At 38.6% G+C, this 18,779-nt stretch overlaps 1 protein-coding gene across 1 annotated transcript in view; it reads left to right on the forward strand.

Moving 5' to 3' along the window:
- Positions 1-18,779, forward strand: part of ERICH3 (glutamate rich 3) — a 99,123-nt gene that overhangs the window by 24,523 nt on the left and 55,821 nt on the right. Inside the window, 5 exon segments of the mRNA XM_064587541.1 lie at positions 1,012-1,105; positions 3,573-3,698; positions 8,152-8,223; positions 9,667-9,795; positions 14,493-14,651. Of these exon segments, the coding sequence (XP_064443611.1) occupies positions 1,012-1,105; positions 3,573-3,698; positions 8,152-8,223; positions 9,667-9,795; positions 14,493-14,651 (580 nt within the window).

An 18,779-nucleotide genomic window follows, 5' to 3' on the forward strand; every position in this document is an offset into this window, starting at 1 on the left:
ATAATAAGCAGTGGAGGGTAAGTTAAAACTTAGAAAAAAATAGCTTCAAATTTTGATTTATAGACTCAGATTGACCACTTACCAAGGTATAAGATGTACTCAAGGAACCGATTTGTTTTCTTTTAACTCTTAAAATAAAAGACCCTAAAAATCAACAGTAATCTATGAATTTTGGCGGGGAGGGTGGGGAGTTCTGGATGTGGAATTCATGAATTGTGTGGAGATATATATATGGAAGTTAAGACTTCTAAGCTGCTGAGCTTAAACTTAGAAGTTTATACCAGCAAGAATGAGTCCCAAACAAAATTGTGTTTTCCCCTATAGAACACATCATTATTTGGGTACACAATAAATAATTCCATAGGGATACTAAGAATAACACAAGATCCTGGCCTTCCAATCTTATGTGACATGTAATGTAAGTAACTCAAGGTTTTAGGGTGGGGGAGTGGAAGGTGACACAGAGCATCCAGTTTGCCCTGGGGAAAGTTTGCTGGGAGAAGAGATGATTGTGGATCACGGGTCGTATCCACTAGCTAAGGGTCAGAGAGAGGCCTTGGCAGTAGAGGGACCGTGTGTTGTGTTCTGAAGACATGAAAGAATATGTTGAGGAAGTGCGTGTAAGTTTGCTGCTGGAATTTAGCGTGAAACAGGAGGCTGAAGAGCCCAAATTTCCCATCAGGCTTCCTCTGAGAAGACTTTCCTGACAGCCGGAGTTGGTAGTCTCCTTCTCTGTGTCCCCAGGAGTTTTGCTATTTCTATTGTTGGATTTTTCACACCCAATTTAATTGTTCATGTCTGATTTCCATACTTGTCTGCAAAATAAACAATGTCAGGACTGTCTCCCAGTTCTTATCTTAAAACCTGGAAAACAGTAAGTGCTCAATACCTGTTTATTGATCTGGAGGAGTGAATGATTATGCACAGTTTGGGGATGAGAGAGTCAAGAATCACCTTGGCTATCAGGCAGCACTTCATAAAAACGTAAATGGTTTCATTTTTCTCTTCCAGATTGCTTGCAGCATATAATAGTCTTACCGACAAACACCTGACTGGATATTTTAACAACACAAGGATAAGGCGGCATCTCTTAAGATCAGGGCTGGTAAGATTTGGTTTCCTTCCCATCTGCCCTCTTGTTTCGTTAAATCCAGTAGTTCTCGCTCCCTCTTCTGGTTTTCTCTTTGAGCTAATCAGGGACATTACCCCCCTCCCCCTCATTTTAGAAAAATTACTACTTTTCCAGAGCTCTGATTTATCTTTTTGAAGCTGTGTTTCAAAAGGTAGGAAGAGAGGTCACAGTGACCACTAAGGCTACTTATAAATTATTGAGAAAAAACCCTAGAGCTTCCAATAGCATATTTTACTTGTTTATTCATTCATTTATTCAACACATATTTATTGAACACATCGTATGAACAAGGAACTGTTAGGGATTAAGCATAGAGAAGACTTTACTGTCTTCAGGAAAAAATACTATTTTTAATAATCACAGAATATGGTGTGCAAGACATGAACAGTTCAAAATTTCCCCTTGAATTTTAAAAACCTGTTTCATTTCCCAGATTGTTTATTGGTAACATGAGTGTCTTTTCTAAGCCCTAAAACTATCATTTCCACAGGATTTCCATTTTTCTAAATGTATTTAATGTGAAAACCTTTTAAAAATACTATAGTTGTCCATTGAAAGAAATGGACGTGGTTACAGAAAGTGTAAGTAACGATTTTAGCTGTTTACCTTCTTAAAACACAGTGGATTTCCTTAACTATTGTTGCCATGGTGTTGAAAGGATTATGCATTGCGTTTCTAATTGTTGTTTATGTGCTTGGCACTCTGGTTGGGTAGATCTCAAGAGAGCTTGCTTTTTGTCTCCTGGGGCTTTGTTATCAGACAGACCTGGCTGAAACCTGGGTCTACCATTTACAAGTCGTAGACTCTTGAGCAATTCATGTACTTCACTTTCTCAGCTCCAGTTCCTTAGTTGTAAAATGAAGACAATGATACCCAGCCCTCAGGATTGTTGTGGCAATAAGAGATGTGTAATAAATGCTTGTTGCAATTATTGTGGTGACTATTAACATTACTTCTTTGGATAACAGTCTTGCGAGCTTTATGTATAAATGGGAAGGACTTTGTATTTACTCATCAACATCATTAACAAGCATTTATTGGACATTGGTTATGTGCATGACAACTCACATTAGGAAGATTTCTCTAGAACGGTGGATCAAATACAGTTCCTGACTCAGCAGTGTTCAGCATCATTTGGGAACTTGTTAGAAAATGCAAATTTTAGAGCCTCACCCCAGACCTATTGAGTCAGAAGCTGTGGGGCGTGGCCCACCAATCTGGTTTTTTTTTTTTCAACTTGTTTTCTGATTCTGGTGCAGGCTCAAGTTTAAGAACTCCTGCCCTGTACGAGCTTCCAGTCTAGTTGGGGAGATCCGATCTCCCAGAGGGGAGAGGACAATGACACCTGTTAACTGGGGAGGGGGTCACAGTACAGGATGCTCTCAACATTTTTTCTCTGTTGGAAACAAATGGCATGATATCCTATGGACAACACATTTCAAAGACTGTAACTGAGTTATTTGTGATTGGAAACACTTTCTAGAAGCATACCCCTTTCTTCCGTCGGGGGAAAAAAAAGATATATATATAAAAAGATCATCAGTATCCAGTCACTTGTAACACAACTCTCCTTGGTCTCTGAGCTCCAATACATTGCCACAACAGTGTTATAAAATTAGTTATCAAAATCAAGAAATATGTGGGCTTGGATCAGACCTGAAGGAGCAGGGCATAATTAAGTGGAAAGGAAGAAGATGAACAATCCAAGAAGGATAGCACCCTCTGTTTACAGAAAATACAGAAAAATACAACAAATATGCCCTTAGGAAGGAGTAAGAGAAAAGAAAAACAAGTAAATAAAAAACAGAAACTACCACTCCTGGCATTTTCAATGATACCAATTGAACTCAGTCTGGAATATTTTATATCTGCAGCACTGCATAATCTAAAAAAAATCTGAATCAGGACAAATTAAATTACATTCTGGGTTGGAGAGTGGAAGGAGAAAAAGCAGTGTGAAATAAATTAATGAAACCAATTACTTTTAAGACAAACTGATGAGCACCTCTGTAGCTTACATGTTTTGCCCCTCAGAGTTATTTCCTGTAAGATCATCAGTCTTGTGATCACTGGTCCTATTCATTGTTTCAAGGTAACACCCTACCTCCTCTTCCCAAATGTGTTCAAAAAAAAAAGAAATGAAAGGAACACCTGGGTTCCATCAAGGAGACATTGTGACTCTAATGAAAACCTTGTTTTAAACGTCAAGTGCACCACCTGTGTGTGTTTTCTCAATGATGGGTATATGGGACTGATTTTTTTTCTTATGAAATATTCATTAAAAGTGAACGTTTATCAGCCATAGTAGTGGACTCTCTCATGCTTAGAAGATAGCGCTACTCTCTCTGTGTCTCTCTGTCGCTCTCTCTCTCCCTTTTTGATAACGAACAATACATTTTCTGCTTTGTATTTCCATGTATGTTTTATTTATTCATGACAGATCACAAGAAGTGGAAGAATACTTTCTGAAAAAGAATACAAGCTAAATATCATGAAGAGGGATCACCAAAAATATATCCGGGATTGCCTAGCTCAGGCTATTTTCCATAAGGTTCTTGATATGGAGGTAAAGTATTTACATTTTCTTTATAACAGATATTTTCTAATATGACAATTAATACTCCCGTACCCAGAAGCGGAGGCATTCCTCCTGTATTTCATGAAAAATGAATGGAACAAGGTACCCTGAAAAATACTCTACATCTCTCTAGGTAACAAGGAGCCAAGAGACTGAAGTAAGCTTTTCTCCATTTCAGTTAGGGAAAAATATGGACATCATTATATATTTTGTGGTATTTAACAAATGTAGATTTTTAATCCATAATGGCTACTCTAAAACATACCAGCCCTCACCATCTGTACCTCAATTTCCATTTGCTAAAAAAAAAAGTGACATCTGTTTAAATATCAGTAATTCCACTGCCATGAATTATTTCAGATTTGTTATTCTTTTAAGGTTCTGAAGCTGAGCCGTATGCTAAATTTCAGGGAAGAGGCATTGAAACATCTGCTGTCCTTCCTACTTTAGGCCACATTGGTCAGCATAGATTCATAAACTAAAGCATCAACAACTTTTTTTTTCAAGTCTGACATGGCATTTTTAGTAGGATATCTAGCTAACTTGATAAATTATTTTATCCTTGCTCCATGGAACCTATAGTTTCAAGCATCAACACCATTTTAATCTCCTTGAAAAAGCATGTCACTTCCTGGCTTGGCCATACAGCAGTAAATCAGAGAACTTGGCTGATAAAATCATTGACCTGTAAGTGCAGTAAACATTTATGAACAACTGTAGAATCACGAGTAAACCAATACTAAGCGGAGCGCCACTGAAAATATTTATTATTATGCTACCATTATATTGAGCAAGTGCTGCGTTAAAATAAGATATGATCTGTTAATTTAGGAATTCATTTTATGCTTTATATCATGTGCATGAATTATATGGAATCATTGTTTATGGTCCCCAAATTCTCTTGCCTATAAAAGTATTAGTTGGAATTCTGCAACTAGTGTTAAAAGAATAGTACAGTAAATTAATCTATACCTAGTTTCAAATTTAACCAATAGGCACCAAGTTAGGTATTAGCTTTGATCTTTGAAGTTTAGTTTTCCAAACTTTCATGTAATTGACACATCATAACTGTTAAATATGTTATTCTTTAAGAGTCTTCATACATTCTTAAAGTTTGCAATAGATACCTTAAATAAGTGTTAATATGTAATATATAATATAATTTTATAAAATGTAATATATATATAATTATGATATGTAATATATTAATATAATTAACAAATGGAATAGCTGTCTCTAAATTGTCACATTTGTCTCACATTTAGTTTATGCCGATGCTGTTTACTAATGTTATATTAATATTCATGTATTTGTGCATACAAGAAACATCAATCATTAATTGTAGGCTTACCGTGTACCAGTATGAAGCTATGTGATGTAGCTGTGAGATATAAAAATAAAAACCCAAAGCCAAAAAAAGCAAAAAACAAAAACTACTGTAGAAAGTGATCACAAGCTAGAGAGAGGAAAAACACTGGGCTCACAGAAGAGGGGGTCGATGACGCCTCTGTGAGAGTCAGAGGAGGGTGAACCGAGGTCTTGCTATTTGAACTGGACCTCAAAGGCTAAATGAGGCGTCACATGAAAGCGTGAGAAAGGCATCGGAGAGAGTGAGGATAGCAGGCGCGAGGTTAGAGAAGAAAGGACATCGTGGATGGGCAGGAAAGCTCACTGAGGCCAGACCACACAGTGGGTTGGTTGAAAGAGCAGCAGGAAGTGACACTGTCCAGTAAGCTGGGGCCGGGTTTGTGGAGGGCCTTCAAACCCCAGCGAGGTTTGGAGTGTAGGTGATGAGGCGATGAGATGTTTTTTTCAGCAGGGGCGTGAAATAAATGAGCAGAGCCGTGTTAGAAAGATGATGTTGCTAAAAATGTGGGAGATGGATTAATGAGCTGGAAAAGATTGGAGGTGGGAGGTCAATTAGGAAGCTGTTGCCGAAAGGTGAGGGCTAACAGCAGTCGTGGAGACGCTGGGGGGAGGCCGCTCTCCCAGATGAGATGAGATGTGAACCGGGAGGGAGATTGACGCTGCCTGAATGAGGAGGGCTGGGGAGAAGGAGCCAGAGCACCTCTGGGGGCGCTAGCGCGGCAGGTGGCGCGCGCGCTTGCTGGAGCTCAGGGACTGCGGGCGGGGGAGGGGGGGTGCTAGGAGCTCAGGGACTGCGGGCGGGGGAGGGGGGGTGCTAGGAGCTCAGGGACTGCGGGCGGGGGAGGGGGGGGTGCTAGGAGCTCAGGGACTGCGGGCGGGGGAGGGGGGGTGCTAGGAGCTCAGGGACTGCGGGCGGGGGAGGCGGGGTGCTAGGAGCTCAGGGACTGCGGGCGGGGGAGGGGGGGGTGCTAGGAGCTCAGGGACTGCGGGCGGGGGAGGGGGGGTGCTAGGAGCTCAGGGACTGCGGGCGGGGGAGGGGGGGTGCTAGGAGCTCAGGGACTGCGGGCGGGGGAGGGGGGGTGCTAGGAGCTCAGGGACTGCGGGCGGGGGAGGCGGGGTGCTAGGAGCTCAGGGACTGCGGGCGGGGGAGGCGGGGTGCTAGGAGCTCAGGGACTGCGGGCGGGGGAGGCGGGGTGCTAGGAGCTCAGGGACTGCGGGCGGGGGAGGGGGGGTGCTAGGAGCTCAGGGACTGCGGGCGGGGGAGGGGGGGTGCTAGGAGCTCAGGGACTGCGGGCGGGGGAGGGGGGGTGCTAGGAGCTCAGGGACTGCGGGCGGGGGAGGGGGGGTGCTAGGAGCTCAGGGACTGCGGGCGGGGGAGGGGGGTGCTAGGAGCTCAGGGACTGCGGGCGGGGGAGGGGGGGTGCTAGGAGCTCAGGGACTGCGGGCGGGGGAGGGGGGGTGCTAGGAGCTCAGGGACTGCGGGCGGGGGAGGGGGGGTGCTAGGAGCTCAGGGACTGCGGGCGGGGGAGGCGGGGTGCTAGGAGCTCAGGGACTGCGGGCGGGGGAGGGGGGGTGCTAGGAGCTCAGGGACTGCGGGCGGGGGAGGGGGGTGCTAGGAGCTCAGGGACTGCGGGCGGGGGAGGCGGGGTGCTAGGAGCTCAGGGACTGCAGCGGGGTGAGGAAGAGCCCTCGCGCGGTGGAAAACCAGGCCCCCGAGAGGTGTCCTGGAAGCCGGCAGGCTCTCACAAGTGCCGAATGGTGAAACCGAGAAGTGCTGGGGAAAAGAAGGAATTCGGTTTGACCCAGGGACAAAGACGTTGGTGGCCTTAGTGAAGACGAGGGGCCGTGCGAGAGAGGGCTGCAGATTTGGAAATAAATGGAAAATGGCTGGTAGTGAGTGTAATGAGGTTTGGTGATCGGTGGGTGAGAGAAGGAAGAGGGAGAGAAGAAAGGGAAGTGTCTGGAGAGGGCTGACGATGCTCGCTAGGGAAAGATCGAGTCCGCAGGATCCCACAGGCTGCACGAGGGGATCAAGAACACAGAAAAAACACTTTTCAAATGCCCTCAAATGTGTCTGAATGATTTCAGATAGAATCGTAAGCAGCTTACTTTTACATGAATAAACCTCATGTAAATTTAAGTTATCTAATTAAAATATTACAGAAAATTAGGAAAACACAAGAAAATACAAAAAGGAAAATAACCGCATAGAATCCTTCCTCCCAGAGAGGACCGCTGTCGACATACTCACATTTCCTTTTAGTCTCTATTCATATTTATGCATTAATAAAAACATGCTGTGTTGTGAAAGGGACAGGGTCTTGTGAAAAATAAGTAAACAGATAAAGAGCAAACAAACAGGAAGTTAGTGTCCAGTAGACTGAGCTTCAGATGACAGTTCCACCACTGACTAGATGTGTGACCTGGGGCAAATTCGTGGTCCTCTGCCTCAGTTTCTGCACTGGTAGAATGAGACTGCTTAGCAATTAGTATTGTTCAAGAAGAGATGACGGACATGATGCCCCTTCCTGGCACAGGAGCAGCCACACGGTATGAGCTTGATCAATTAAACTGTATTTCTGTGCAATTCTGTATTTTACATTTTTCCTGCATGACATGCATTTTTCATTTTTTTAAACAAAATCTTTATGAATCTTATTTTAATGATTATATTCTATTCCATTATATGGATGTGCCCCAAAGTTAACCATTCTCTATAAGGTTTATATTGCTTCTGAATTTTTGCCTTGAAGAAAAAATTCCTTTCAGATAGCATCTTTGTGTATAACACAGATGTTTTCTTTTAATTCCGATTTCCTGCTAGGTTAGGAAGTGAAATTTATCAATTAAAGGGTAGGGACACTTTTCACTGCTTTATGTTAAGAATTGGCTTTCCAAAGAGTTGTACCAATTCATATTCCCACTTGCACACTTATGCAGGTGATTCTTCTCCATCTCAGTGACAAGGGGGGAGTAAGTGGGCATACAGTTAGCTGGTGGGATTATTTTCCTCTAAAAAAATCTTTGCTATAATTGACATGATCCTCTCCTCCCTTCTTTCCCATATGCTTAGCGGTATCATCAACTTGAAATAAAAAAAAAACTGGAGACGTTAGCTAGGAAGGAGCGAATTCAGAGATTTAAGGTAAGGAGCTACATAATTCTCTTTACTTCATAATATTATTTTATGATTTTAAAAGTCAATGGCACTATTATTGAAGCTTTTTGAGGTACTTTACTCTTGAGTAACTCATAGTTGAAGTCAGGTGATGGTTTCACCAAGACTGTATCTTGGCCACCGTTATTTCAGAAGATCATGGCAAAATAGGAGATTCTCCCACACTTTTATAAGGTACAAAGCTTTCAAAGGAAACGTGGAAAACACTCTTTTCAAGTTTGAAATTTTGCTTTTGTCTTTTCTTGATTGATATGTGACAGAGGCCCAAGGATTTTTGTTTTGTGTCTTAAAAAGCTGAAAATAGATGGTGATGTTGCCAATGTGATGGGAAATGGCATTCTAAGAATTACCCAATGGCACATTTCCATACAAATGTGACCCTTGAAAATAGATGGTAGGAAAGATCTACCTTGGCAAACAAAAGCATAAGATTTAGACATTCTGTACAAGGCATTTAAAAATTCCTTATTTGTTTTTATTTTTATTTTTATATTTGATATCCCTTCTTTGAAGTGAACTTATGAAACATATAAATTTGAATCAGGAGATGAGAGACTCAATTAAGTATGTCTGAAAGATTTCAGTTTAGGTTGGCAGTTTTATTCAGTTTCTCGAGCCATTCAAATGTGCAGGTGATTCTTCATTTTCTGTGTCATGGGGCCCAAGACACATTTCACAAACTGAGGAATATTTGTAAATCTTCTGGAGAATAAGTTGCCACATAAGGCGGTGATTTTTCCCTCTTGCCTGATAGACTCAAATCTGTCTATTTCATCATGGTCAAAAGATAATCTTGTTACAAAAGTGTTGTTAAATAACAGCAGATAGGTCAGTTTTTCAAGATCAGAAATGTTGGTGTGTAGAGATTTGTGGCTAATTCAACTTTGCCAATATTGTCCTACATCAAGGACTGAGTTATAGATTCTATAAGTTAGTGCTGAAATGTTGATGGAGAAAAATGGTCCCTGGAAATAGCAACGAACATTGCCTAAAGCCGTGTGGGATTTGTTTTCACCCAGATTGCCAGATAGGCTGACTAAGCACGTGAACATGTTACAACATTGGCAGAAATTCCTGATGGACACTCCAGTTCCTCCCTATATGATTTTCATTCATAACAACTTTCACTTTATAACTGCATTTGGTTAAAAGACCTATGATTTAGGTTCCTTTTATATAATATGCAACCCTTTTGCTTGGGGCATGATTTCATTATTTTTTTAAGGTAGAAAAGTAATAGTTTCTGGTAGTCTTTACTGATCAGAACTGTGTGGAATATTGTACTTCTTATAGTGATTTGAAAGCAATGAGAAAGGACTTCTTTAGTAATATAGTATCTCTTAACCTGTCAGGCAATAACCTAACCTCAATTGCTAATTATGCATCAATTTGTTCACTTTCTTATTCTAGGGAGAACCCACAAGATGGTCTATAGAAAATAACATGCCAATCCTATCTCCCCACCCCCCAGTTGGCCCAAAGACTAACCGTGGCCATAGTGTCCTGATTGATGAAGGACATTCCAGTCCAGTAACACTGGTGAGTCATATTAAACACTCTGTCATGTACCATTCTGACTAAATATTATATAATTTCTGGTTACTCTCAGAAGGAATTCTCTCTGAGTGCTTCTCTGTATAATCCTGTGAATCCTACTGAATGCCAATGTGGTCTTGTATCTGTTCAACTGTCTTTACTGAACGTCCCACTTTCAGTCAGTATCGCCCCTGTCAAATCCATTTTGCTTGTTACTGCTAGAGTAGTTTCTTTAAAGTGCAGATTACTTGTTACTTACATACCCAAATGCCTTCACTGGCTCTGTGACATTTTTAGAAAAACCTAGACTCTCTCACCTAACATTTAAGACCCTAAGCCATCTGACCTCAATTTAGCCAACCCAATATTTTCCCTCATGATTACCCTTTAGCACTCTACAATGCAGCAAGATTGAACCACTAGTCATTCCACTAATGTCCTATGTTTTCTGACCTCTAGATTTTGTCCTTGCTGTTCCCTCCACTCTCACCTTATCTGTCAAACTTATTTATGCACACAAACTCAATCATACTGTATAGCATGTTGGGCCAGATACTTATATTTGTGTTTCTTTTATCAAAAGCACGGGCACATACTCTAACATAAACATAGTTAAATGTGCAGAGATTCTATTTAAAGAAATTGCACAAACTGACATTTCATTCCAGTTCGATCCATTTATAATATAGAGATGGGATTAATCTGAAGGAAGGTGAGGTAGCTTGAAACAATATAGGTACAGGAAAAGATTTGCAGAATATTTGTGGGAGGTTGATGGTTTAAGTTGTAAATGAATTGCTTGATCACATCTTTATTCTTGCTTTGTGTGGCCTAATATATTTCCTTGTTAGCATGAACATTTTTTTTTGATTGCACAATATTTATAGAGAAATTGCAAAGCTTTAACAGATTGTTGAAGTAGGTTCATCTCGTATAGTGTTAAGCTTTGACATTTTTCAAAGGTAAATATGTTTTGACATTTCCTGATGAACAGCTCAAGTTATGAAAAGCGACCATTTTCCCTTTGTTGTTACCATATTTCCCAGCTTCATTTAAATGTGTACGTACACAAACAATTCTTTTTTTGGATGGCAAATTCACTAGGCTCTCAAAAGCTTAACCTGGTTGAAACAAAAGAAACAATCAAGTGCTGTTTTCTATCTTCTTCCCACCTGTTTCAAAGAGGAGAAACCCTTGAAAGGCTTCCTTTTCACTTTTCCAGCTGAACACCCTCAATAAGTAGTTTATGATACAGCCAGGAGATCTTAATGTGGCAAAGTAATGTGAGAAAGTAATTTAAAAATCACAGGAAACACTGATACCAGCGCCTCAGAAACCGTTCTATCTGGTAAGCCTCAGTTCTCCACTTGGTCACCCCCTATGGTGCTTCCGGACTATAAGGAATACCTATTGTGACCTTGGAAGTGTAGTTCCCATTTTACAGAAATGCAAATCTTCCTTTTCGTTCTCCCGACCTGGATCCATATCCTCTAAATTTGACTCCTGACCTCCAAGTGCCATGGAGATGGGAGATAGTAATCCTCTTGGGATATTGCCATCAATTTTTCTTTGAACTTTCTTGAAGAAAGAAAGAAAGCATCCAGTGAACAGTTATTGCACTTGGTCACTAATTGAACCTAAACCTTCAGAGTAACGTACAGGCTTTTAGCTGCATCATTCCCATTAGAATTGTGGAAAGCCATTCAACTCATTCTGCACAAGCTTGGAAAAGTCACCCCCAGAGATCGTCTAGTAAGCATTAGAAATGCTCAGCTAAGCTGGGTAATCACCAGGTAGTCAATTTCAATTCACATTCCGGTACAGTTTTGAAAATGTTAAGCTAGAGTGTCATATTTATTCCAAGAAAATATATTACAAACAGTTTAAAATATAGCAAATTTAAGGTGGCTTCTGATGTGAACTACAACAGTTCGTAGCTCACAGCTGTTAGTTGAATGATGCAAATTTGTTTTTAGATATAAATGTAATCAGTTAAACATTTGACTGCCATATTCATCTAACTGAATGATATCTGTATGCAAATGTGGAAAATAAAATTTAGAGCACAGAAGCCAATAGATCATGTTCTAGTTTATAGTAACCTGCTTTCTTGAATTCCTACGTTAGATTTTCAATGTGTTTGTGTTCAGTGGAATTACTTGACAGGAGAAAGTCTTAGGCGTATTTGTTTTAGAGAGTTCAAAAGAATTCTTTTGGGTGAACTGATTCCCTTGTTCAGAAACCTTTAGTTTGATTTATCTTTGTGGGTTTAAAGACATTTTGCCTTTTGGCTCATGTAGTCTCATGTCCTGTTTCTTTAAATCAGATGTTGCCTTAGTCAATCCACTTGGCTTTCTGTATTGGTCATGAAATAAATAGGTTTTTGTGCAGAGACCCAAAATAACAATGACTTAAACATAAGGATGCCCTCCCCACCCCAACACACTTTTGTGAATCTCAGCTGGTGTGCTCATCTCTACTCTATCAAGTCTTCAAAAGCTCAGACTCCTAATTTGTCATTAATCTGCCAAATTTAGTTTGTTGTCTTCATTTACATAAGCCAAGATTGCAGATCACCATGTGGATATTTCAGCTACAGGGAAGGGAGTAAAGGGAAAGTGACAGCACACTTCTTCTAAAGGTATGATCTGAAGGTTTCATATATCACTTCTGCTCACATCTTATTGACTGAAAGAAACTGAGGCATATATCTGTACAGAATTGCAAGAGATGCTGGGAAATATAGCCTTTATTTATGATAGCCATGTTCCCTGATAAAAATTCTATTACTAGTGAAGAAAGAAAAACAGATATTGGGGAATATTATTTTCGCTACCCTTCCCACGTCTGTCTAACAACTGGCTTTCTACCTATGGATTTTCAAATTTATCATTCTTCTTCTCTGCTCATCCATTTTCTTCTCTTGCTTATACATTTGGATAAAATGCTTCTGTGAAAACTTGAATTTTTCCTGGTCTCATTGGTTTTTTCCAAATAACATTTAGTTCTAAGTTCTATTAGGTCTTAGATATTCTGTTATTTTTGTTATTGTCTGTTTGGCAGTATCTGCGTAGTTTATTTGGCATTAACTGTCGTGTATTGCCATTAGATGTTAAAAATTACTTTTCAATTTTCTCATACTGCCTATAGTTGGAATCCAATGAATGTTGACTTAACAAAATCAGACATTTGGCAACATATGACATGCTTGTCAAGATGGCACTCAGACCAGTTTTTGGTGGTAGGAGCTGCCCTATCATCGTTTTTTTATGGATTTACACAACACTTTTCCAGAGTTGAATATTTGTTGTTCACTGTGCTTGAGTCAGTGCATTAAGCCTTATTCATGAGTCATTTACATGCCAGACTTCAAACCCTCTTACCCAAATATATATGTATTATTCTTAACAGGTTTCCAACTTTTTCTTGTAATAGAACAACAGGGCCAAAAGCCTTGGTTTTTTGTTTTTGTTTTTGTTTTTTTTCTTTTTGAATAATTGCTGATCTTTATACTAAACTTACAGTGTTCTGTCAGTGCCACAAACAGCATTTCTAATGCTCCGTACTGGTAATTTTGGTATTCTCTGCAGTACATTCTTGATTAGAAAATGCACCAGTCAGGGTCTCAGCAGGAAACAGATGGCTCACACAAATAGGGTAATTAGGAAGAGTTTAATAAAGAAACTATTTACAAAGAAGCCGTCAGGGTTAAGGAAAACCAACTGGGGATTAAGCATGCTGGGGTCAGCACCTGGGAAGCAAAGCACCTAAGCCAGAGAGAGGGAGGGAAGGACTGGGTACCAGCACCAGCAGGCAGTCCTTACAAGCTAGGAGAGGACTGCCTGACAGGAGCTGTGGACTCGGGTAGAGGGACCCACCTGGCCCATTACAACCTTGGTGGGAAGGGTTCAGGAGAATTAAGACCCTTGCCTCTTGTCTTCTGATCTCCTGCCAGTGCCTTTCGTTGGCCAAGTCCAACTGGAATCCGGAGATAGTAGGTATAGTCCATAAAGAAATGACTCTCAGATGGCAGAGCAGGGCAGAGAAGGCAGAGAAGAGGAGCAAATGGAAAATATCCAGTCTGGAAAACATCTTCATTTTCATACAGGGTTTTCTAATTGCCAGTTACTGTTTTTCATTTTTACTTTCCTGGTATTTCAAGGGAGAAGTTGAATGAATGGTAATATATTATAGTTAAGCATCGCCTTTCCTCTTTTTGAATCGTATCGTCTGCTTTTACTTCACCATTCTGGAGATGTAAAGGACTTACAGTAGTTTATGTTGAAAACATTTATACGGAAACGAGTCCATTCCAATCATACTCCTTTAGATCTCTAAAATAGGAACATTATTCAAGGTAACATTTGATTGCGCAAAGCCATTTTATGCACTGAATAAATTAGGCATTGTCAGCAAGTTTACAAAATGAATAAAATACAGGACCCTAACAGAGAACATCTCCTTTGTCTAGAATACTCTATAATTGTGGCATTTAGTTATGTAGAGGACTTCCACGCCATATGTTTTAACAAATACTTTGGGTCATAAGGCTATGTATAATGGAAGGATATAATTAAAGTTTAATCTGTTCAGTAAAAAGGCACCATTAATTACTCTAAGCAATTTGTTGGGTTATTAATTGGTTCTGGAAACATGTCAAGATACTAATTTAAATGGAATTTTTTTCCTTAATTGTCTAGACAGCCCCTCGGCCATACACTGCCCCAGGAAATATGCAGCCTCCAATTCGATTAAAGCCTCTTCCCAGTAATCCTGCAGTAGGAACTGTTCCAAAGATAACTTCGGGGTCCAGATCGAAAACCTCATTGCTGGAAAATGAAGCTCCATTTCCCATTGGGGTAAATGTTACTTCTTCAAGAAATCTCTTTTTATTCTTCATTAGAGTATTAGATTATCACAGGTTTTAAGATGGAAAATTCAATTAATCTACTCAGTGAAATTTATATTGTGCACTTATTAAGCATTTACGGTGTACTTCTGTGAAATTTATATTGTGCATTTATTAAGCATTTACTATGTACTTCTGTTTAATTATATCTTTAACTGGAAGGCCTATAATTTCTGTGCTATTAAGCAAAATGAGTAAGGAATAGATTTGTAATAATATAAGTTATCTTTCATTAATCTGACCGATTGTATGAGAAACAAAGAGAAACTTCTTGTAGCCAGATATGACTTCTATCAGAATAGACCCAGTGTTGACTGATTCTAAATTTTAAATGCATGAAACCTAGAAAGTGAAACTTTCCAAGAATAGGCTTGCATTTGCATGCCGACTTACTTTACCATCAGTGTATGAAATTGCTTCAAGTTTGACTCTGGAGAAGGTTGGATATAGAAGAAAAAGAATGTCCCTCTTTAAAAAATGGTGAATTAATCCACATAGGAGCTTGACTTTGCTTCCTTTTCAAGGTTATGTCTCTGGTAATTTTATTTTAAAAGAGTACTGGAGGGAAACATGGTAAACGTAAAATTACAAGTTACTCAAACAAGGATGAATAATTAAGACATTCAGTAATTAGGGAGGGTATCGATTGTATTTCTAATATGAAGAAGAAACATTTGCCAGCTTAAGAAAGAGCCTGTGTCATGAGAACAATTGTCACTGTGTTCAAATGGATGAATTTCGTTCCATTTCTTATTAGAAAAATAAGACATATGAAATTAAGATATTTTTTCTTTTTTTTGAAATTAAGATATTTCTGTCTAGAACTGACAGATAACCTTGATACTAAGAAATTAATCCAGATAAACAAATGGTTGTGTTTCATAATAAAAGTATAATATAACTCTAAAAATAATAACTAATATTGTATCCATTTAATATGCTTTTCAGCTTATGAAGCACTTTCCACAAACCTTATTTTAGTTAATTTAATAGTACTTTCCTAGAAACAGGAAAAATTAAACCAAGAGTGGTAGAGCTTTGTCTAGGGAATAGTACTTAAGTCTAGGCAGAAGCTTGTGGGGTCATAAGTCAATTAGGCTGACACTTTAGGATCTGGTGTCCACATTGAAAGCCTAGAGATTTCCTGTTTCAGCTAGTGTCTAGGAACAGACAGGTCCTGAGAGATTGTCTCAAGTTAACAAGAATAACACAGAACAAGCTCATTTGTCTCCTTATAGTAAACCAAAATCAGCAGCCAAATCATAATCAGGGGCCATTAATTCACCAGATATCAAATAATCAAAGCTGTAGAAGCAGTCCATTATCCCCCTATAGACAGACCTCCATGAGAAGCCAGATCACAATGAGAAGGTTGCCTAGTGAGCATAGAATCAGAATGGGGGTATATAGGGGAATGGAATCAGGTTAAAATGGCTTGATGTACCTATATCATCTTAGGAATGGGCTTGCCAAAGGTACCAGAAAACTCAAAGGTCTTTGGCTAAATCCCTGTATCTTCCAGGGGTAACTTTGCCATTAGGATTGGAAATATTTAAAGCCCAATGGGTGGGATTTTCTCTCCCCTAGATAGTGCTTGGATGGGTACGTTCCACATTTGCCAAGGTGATTTTATTATTTTATCTAAGCTCCTATACTTTGATAGATACTTTTTCCTATTAGGTATGTAAATACTACTAATTAAGTAATATTCAAGTTCTGCTGGCTAGGGAGGGATTTTTTTTTTCCCCCTTTAGCTGATTTTCCCATTCTGCTCTGAGCCATTGGGTGGATTTATTAGTTAAATCTGCATAGGGCCTTTTATTTTCCTATTCTCAAGTTTTGGGGTATGAGTGATTGAGGGATAAGCACTTAATAGTAGCTTACTTAGGCTGACAAGATTTAGATCAATTCCATGTTGATTTAAACTAGCTAAACTTACACTTTTCATTCAGTAAATATTTATTGGGCACTTACTATGGACTAGGTTCTGCTTTAGGCATTAGTGATAACATCAATTATCAAGGCAGACAAAAGTCTCTAATTTATTGGAGCTTATACTGTAATGTACATAGGCAAACTGTACTGCCAGAAGACATGTAATTTTTCCATGGCATTGATGACGAAGATGATTTAATATAAAATCAGACAAAAAATTTCTAAAGAATAGTAGCCTTCATGATTGCTGAGTATGTAGTGACTACCCACTAAATTCCTACTGCTTTCTTAAAAAGTAAAAGTTATGCATGTGGGAATTGTTGGAAGGGACAACAGACATAAGCAAGTTTCTAAGTATCAGGAGTGAAAGTCTTCAGTTTAGGCAAAAGCAATTTGGTCAAAAACAGGGTGGTTAAGATGCGACTGAGTAAAAATTGTGACTTAATTAAAAATGATTATCCTTACAATGAGAGTTTCTCATACACTATTGATAAGTATAGAAATTACCATATCTGTTTGTGAAGGCAATGTGCGAATATCTCTCAATATTTTAAATGAACATGCTCAAGCATTTTTATATATAGGAATTTATTTTAGGAATATACACATATGTGAAAAGAAAGAGATTCAAGGGTACTCAGTAATATAATATTCATAATAGTGAACAATTTAAGACACCTAACAATTTAATAGGATGTTGTTTAAAAACATAGTTTATGAAAGTATGTTTAAAAAAAAAAAAAAGGTAAACTTATTTTTACCAGCATGGAAAGATGTCTAAGACACTGTGGACTAAAAAAAGCAAGGTAAGGAATGGCATGTTAATTTTTTAAAAATTTATTAAACCATTTCCAAGTAAGGCATACAATTGACCGATAACTACTTAGAAATAATAATTTAAAAAATCTCCCAAGTCCCAAAGTTCTGGATTCATTGATTTTATTGTTCTTATTATTTTCACTTAGTTTATATTTGTTATTACAGTATCAATGCACACCATCACAGAAAAATTGGAAAATGTGAGAAAAGAAAAATGAGAACATAAATAGCACCTGTAATATCACCTATTTTAACAATTCTAAATTCATTGGTGAATATCTATTTAAATCCCTTTCTGTTCACATAAATGTTTGCAATCAAAATATGGCCTATACGTGCCTTTATTTATCCTGCTTTTACTTACTTAGCAGTGAGAAATGTTTGGAGAAAGACTCTCCTTTCTTAACAATAACTTTTCACTATATTTAAGCATCTCAAAGAATAAACTGGCTGAAAAAACCATACCAAATAAATTGGTAAAAGTGGGTAAATGGATAAAGTGATTAAAGATGCCTTAAAGTTTGGAAAACTACCTCAGATGCACAAAATGACCAATTTATGAAAATTCAAAGACTCAAATATATTTGAAAAATGTGATATGATTATTGATTACACCTTTGGTGCTTTTCTATTTTTGATTAATACAGAGATACAGTTTTTCAAATAATACAAAGATATGTAAGATGGAAAATGATATCTCCCAATAATCCAAATCCCCAAAGGCAACCCTTAGTTTAAAGTCTTCCAGTCATCCCTGATTTTATCAAAATCCACATACAAATTTATTTAAAAGAAATTGTGATCACATCTCATGGACCTTTTTATGTCAGGATGAATAGATTCATACTATTCTCTTTGAAGCCTGATGAGAATCTATTACAAAGACAAAAAAAAAAATTAGTTAAATATTCTCCTATTGATGGACTTGATGGCTCAACTGAATTTGGGGTGTGTGTGTATCCTTTTACACATTTACATCAACATATTGTGCAGTTATCTTGGTAGGATTTATTCCTACAAGTTGAATTTGTAGGAAAAAATAATCTTTGGGTCAGAATCTGCATTTGGTTCCGTGATATTATATTATCAAGGAATATTATAACCCCTGCATGGATGAAATCAATGTGGAAAAAGTACTAATACTCCATTGTTAAATGGGCTATCCAACCCTGCCTCAAAGTACAATACTTCCAACTCCTTGATTTTAAATTGTTTAATTGTACTGGGTCCCCATAGATTTAATGGGTTATTGAGGAAAAATCCCAAAGTACTATAAAAATGCCATCACTGTGTATTTGTCATAAAAGTATACTTCAATAAGGTT

The sequence above is a fragment of the Mirounga angustirostris genome, unplaced genomic scaffold, assembly GCF_029215605.1.
Source record: "Mirounga angustirostris isolate CCGP_5_RB_7025 unplaced genomic scaffold, mMirAng1.0.hap1 SCAF_4, whole genome shotgun sequence".
Lineage (NCBI taxonomy): Eukaryota > Metazoa > Chordata > Mammalia > Carnivora > Phocidae > Mirounga > Mirounga angustirostris.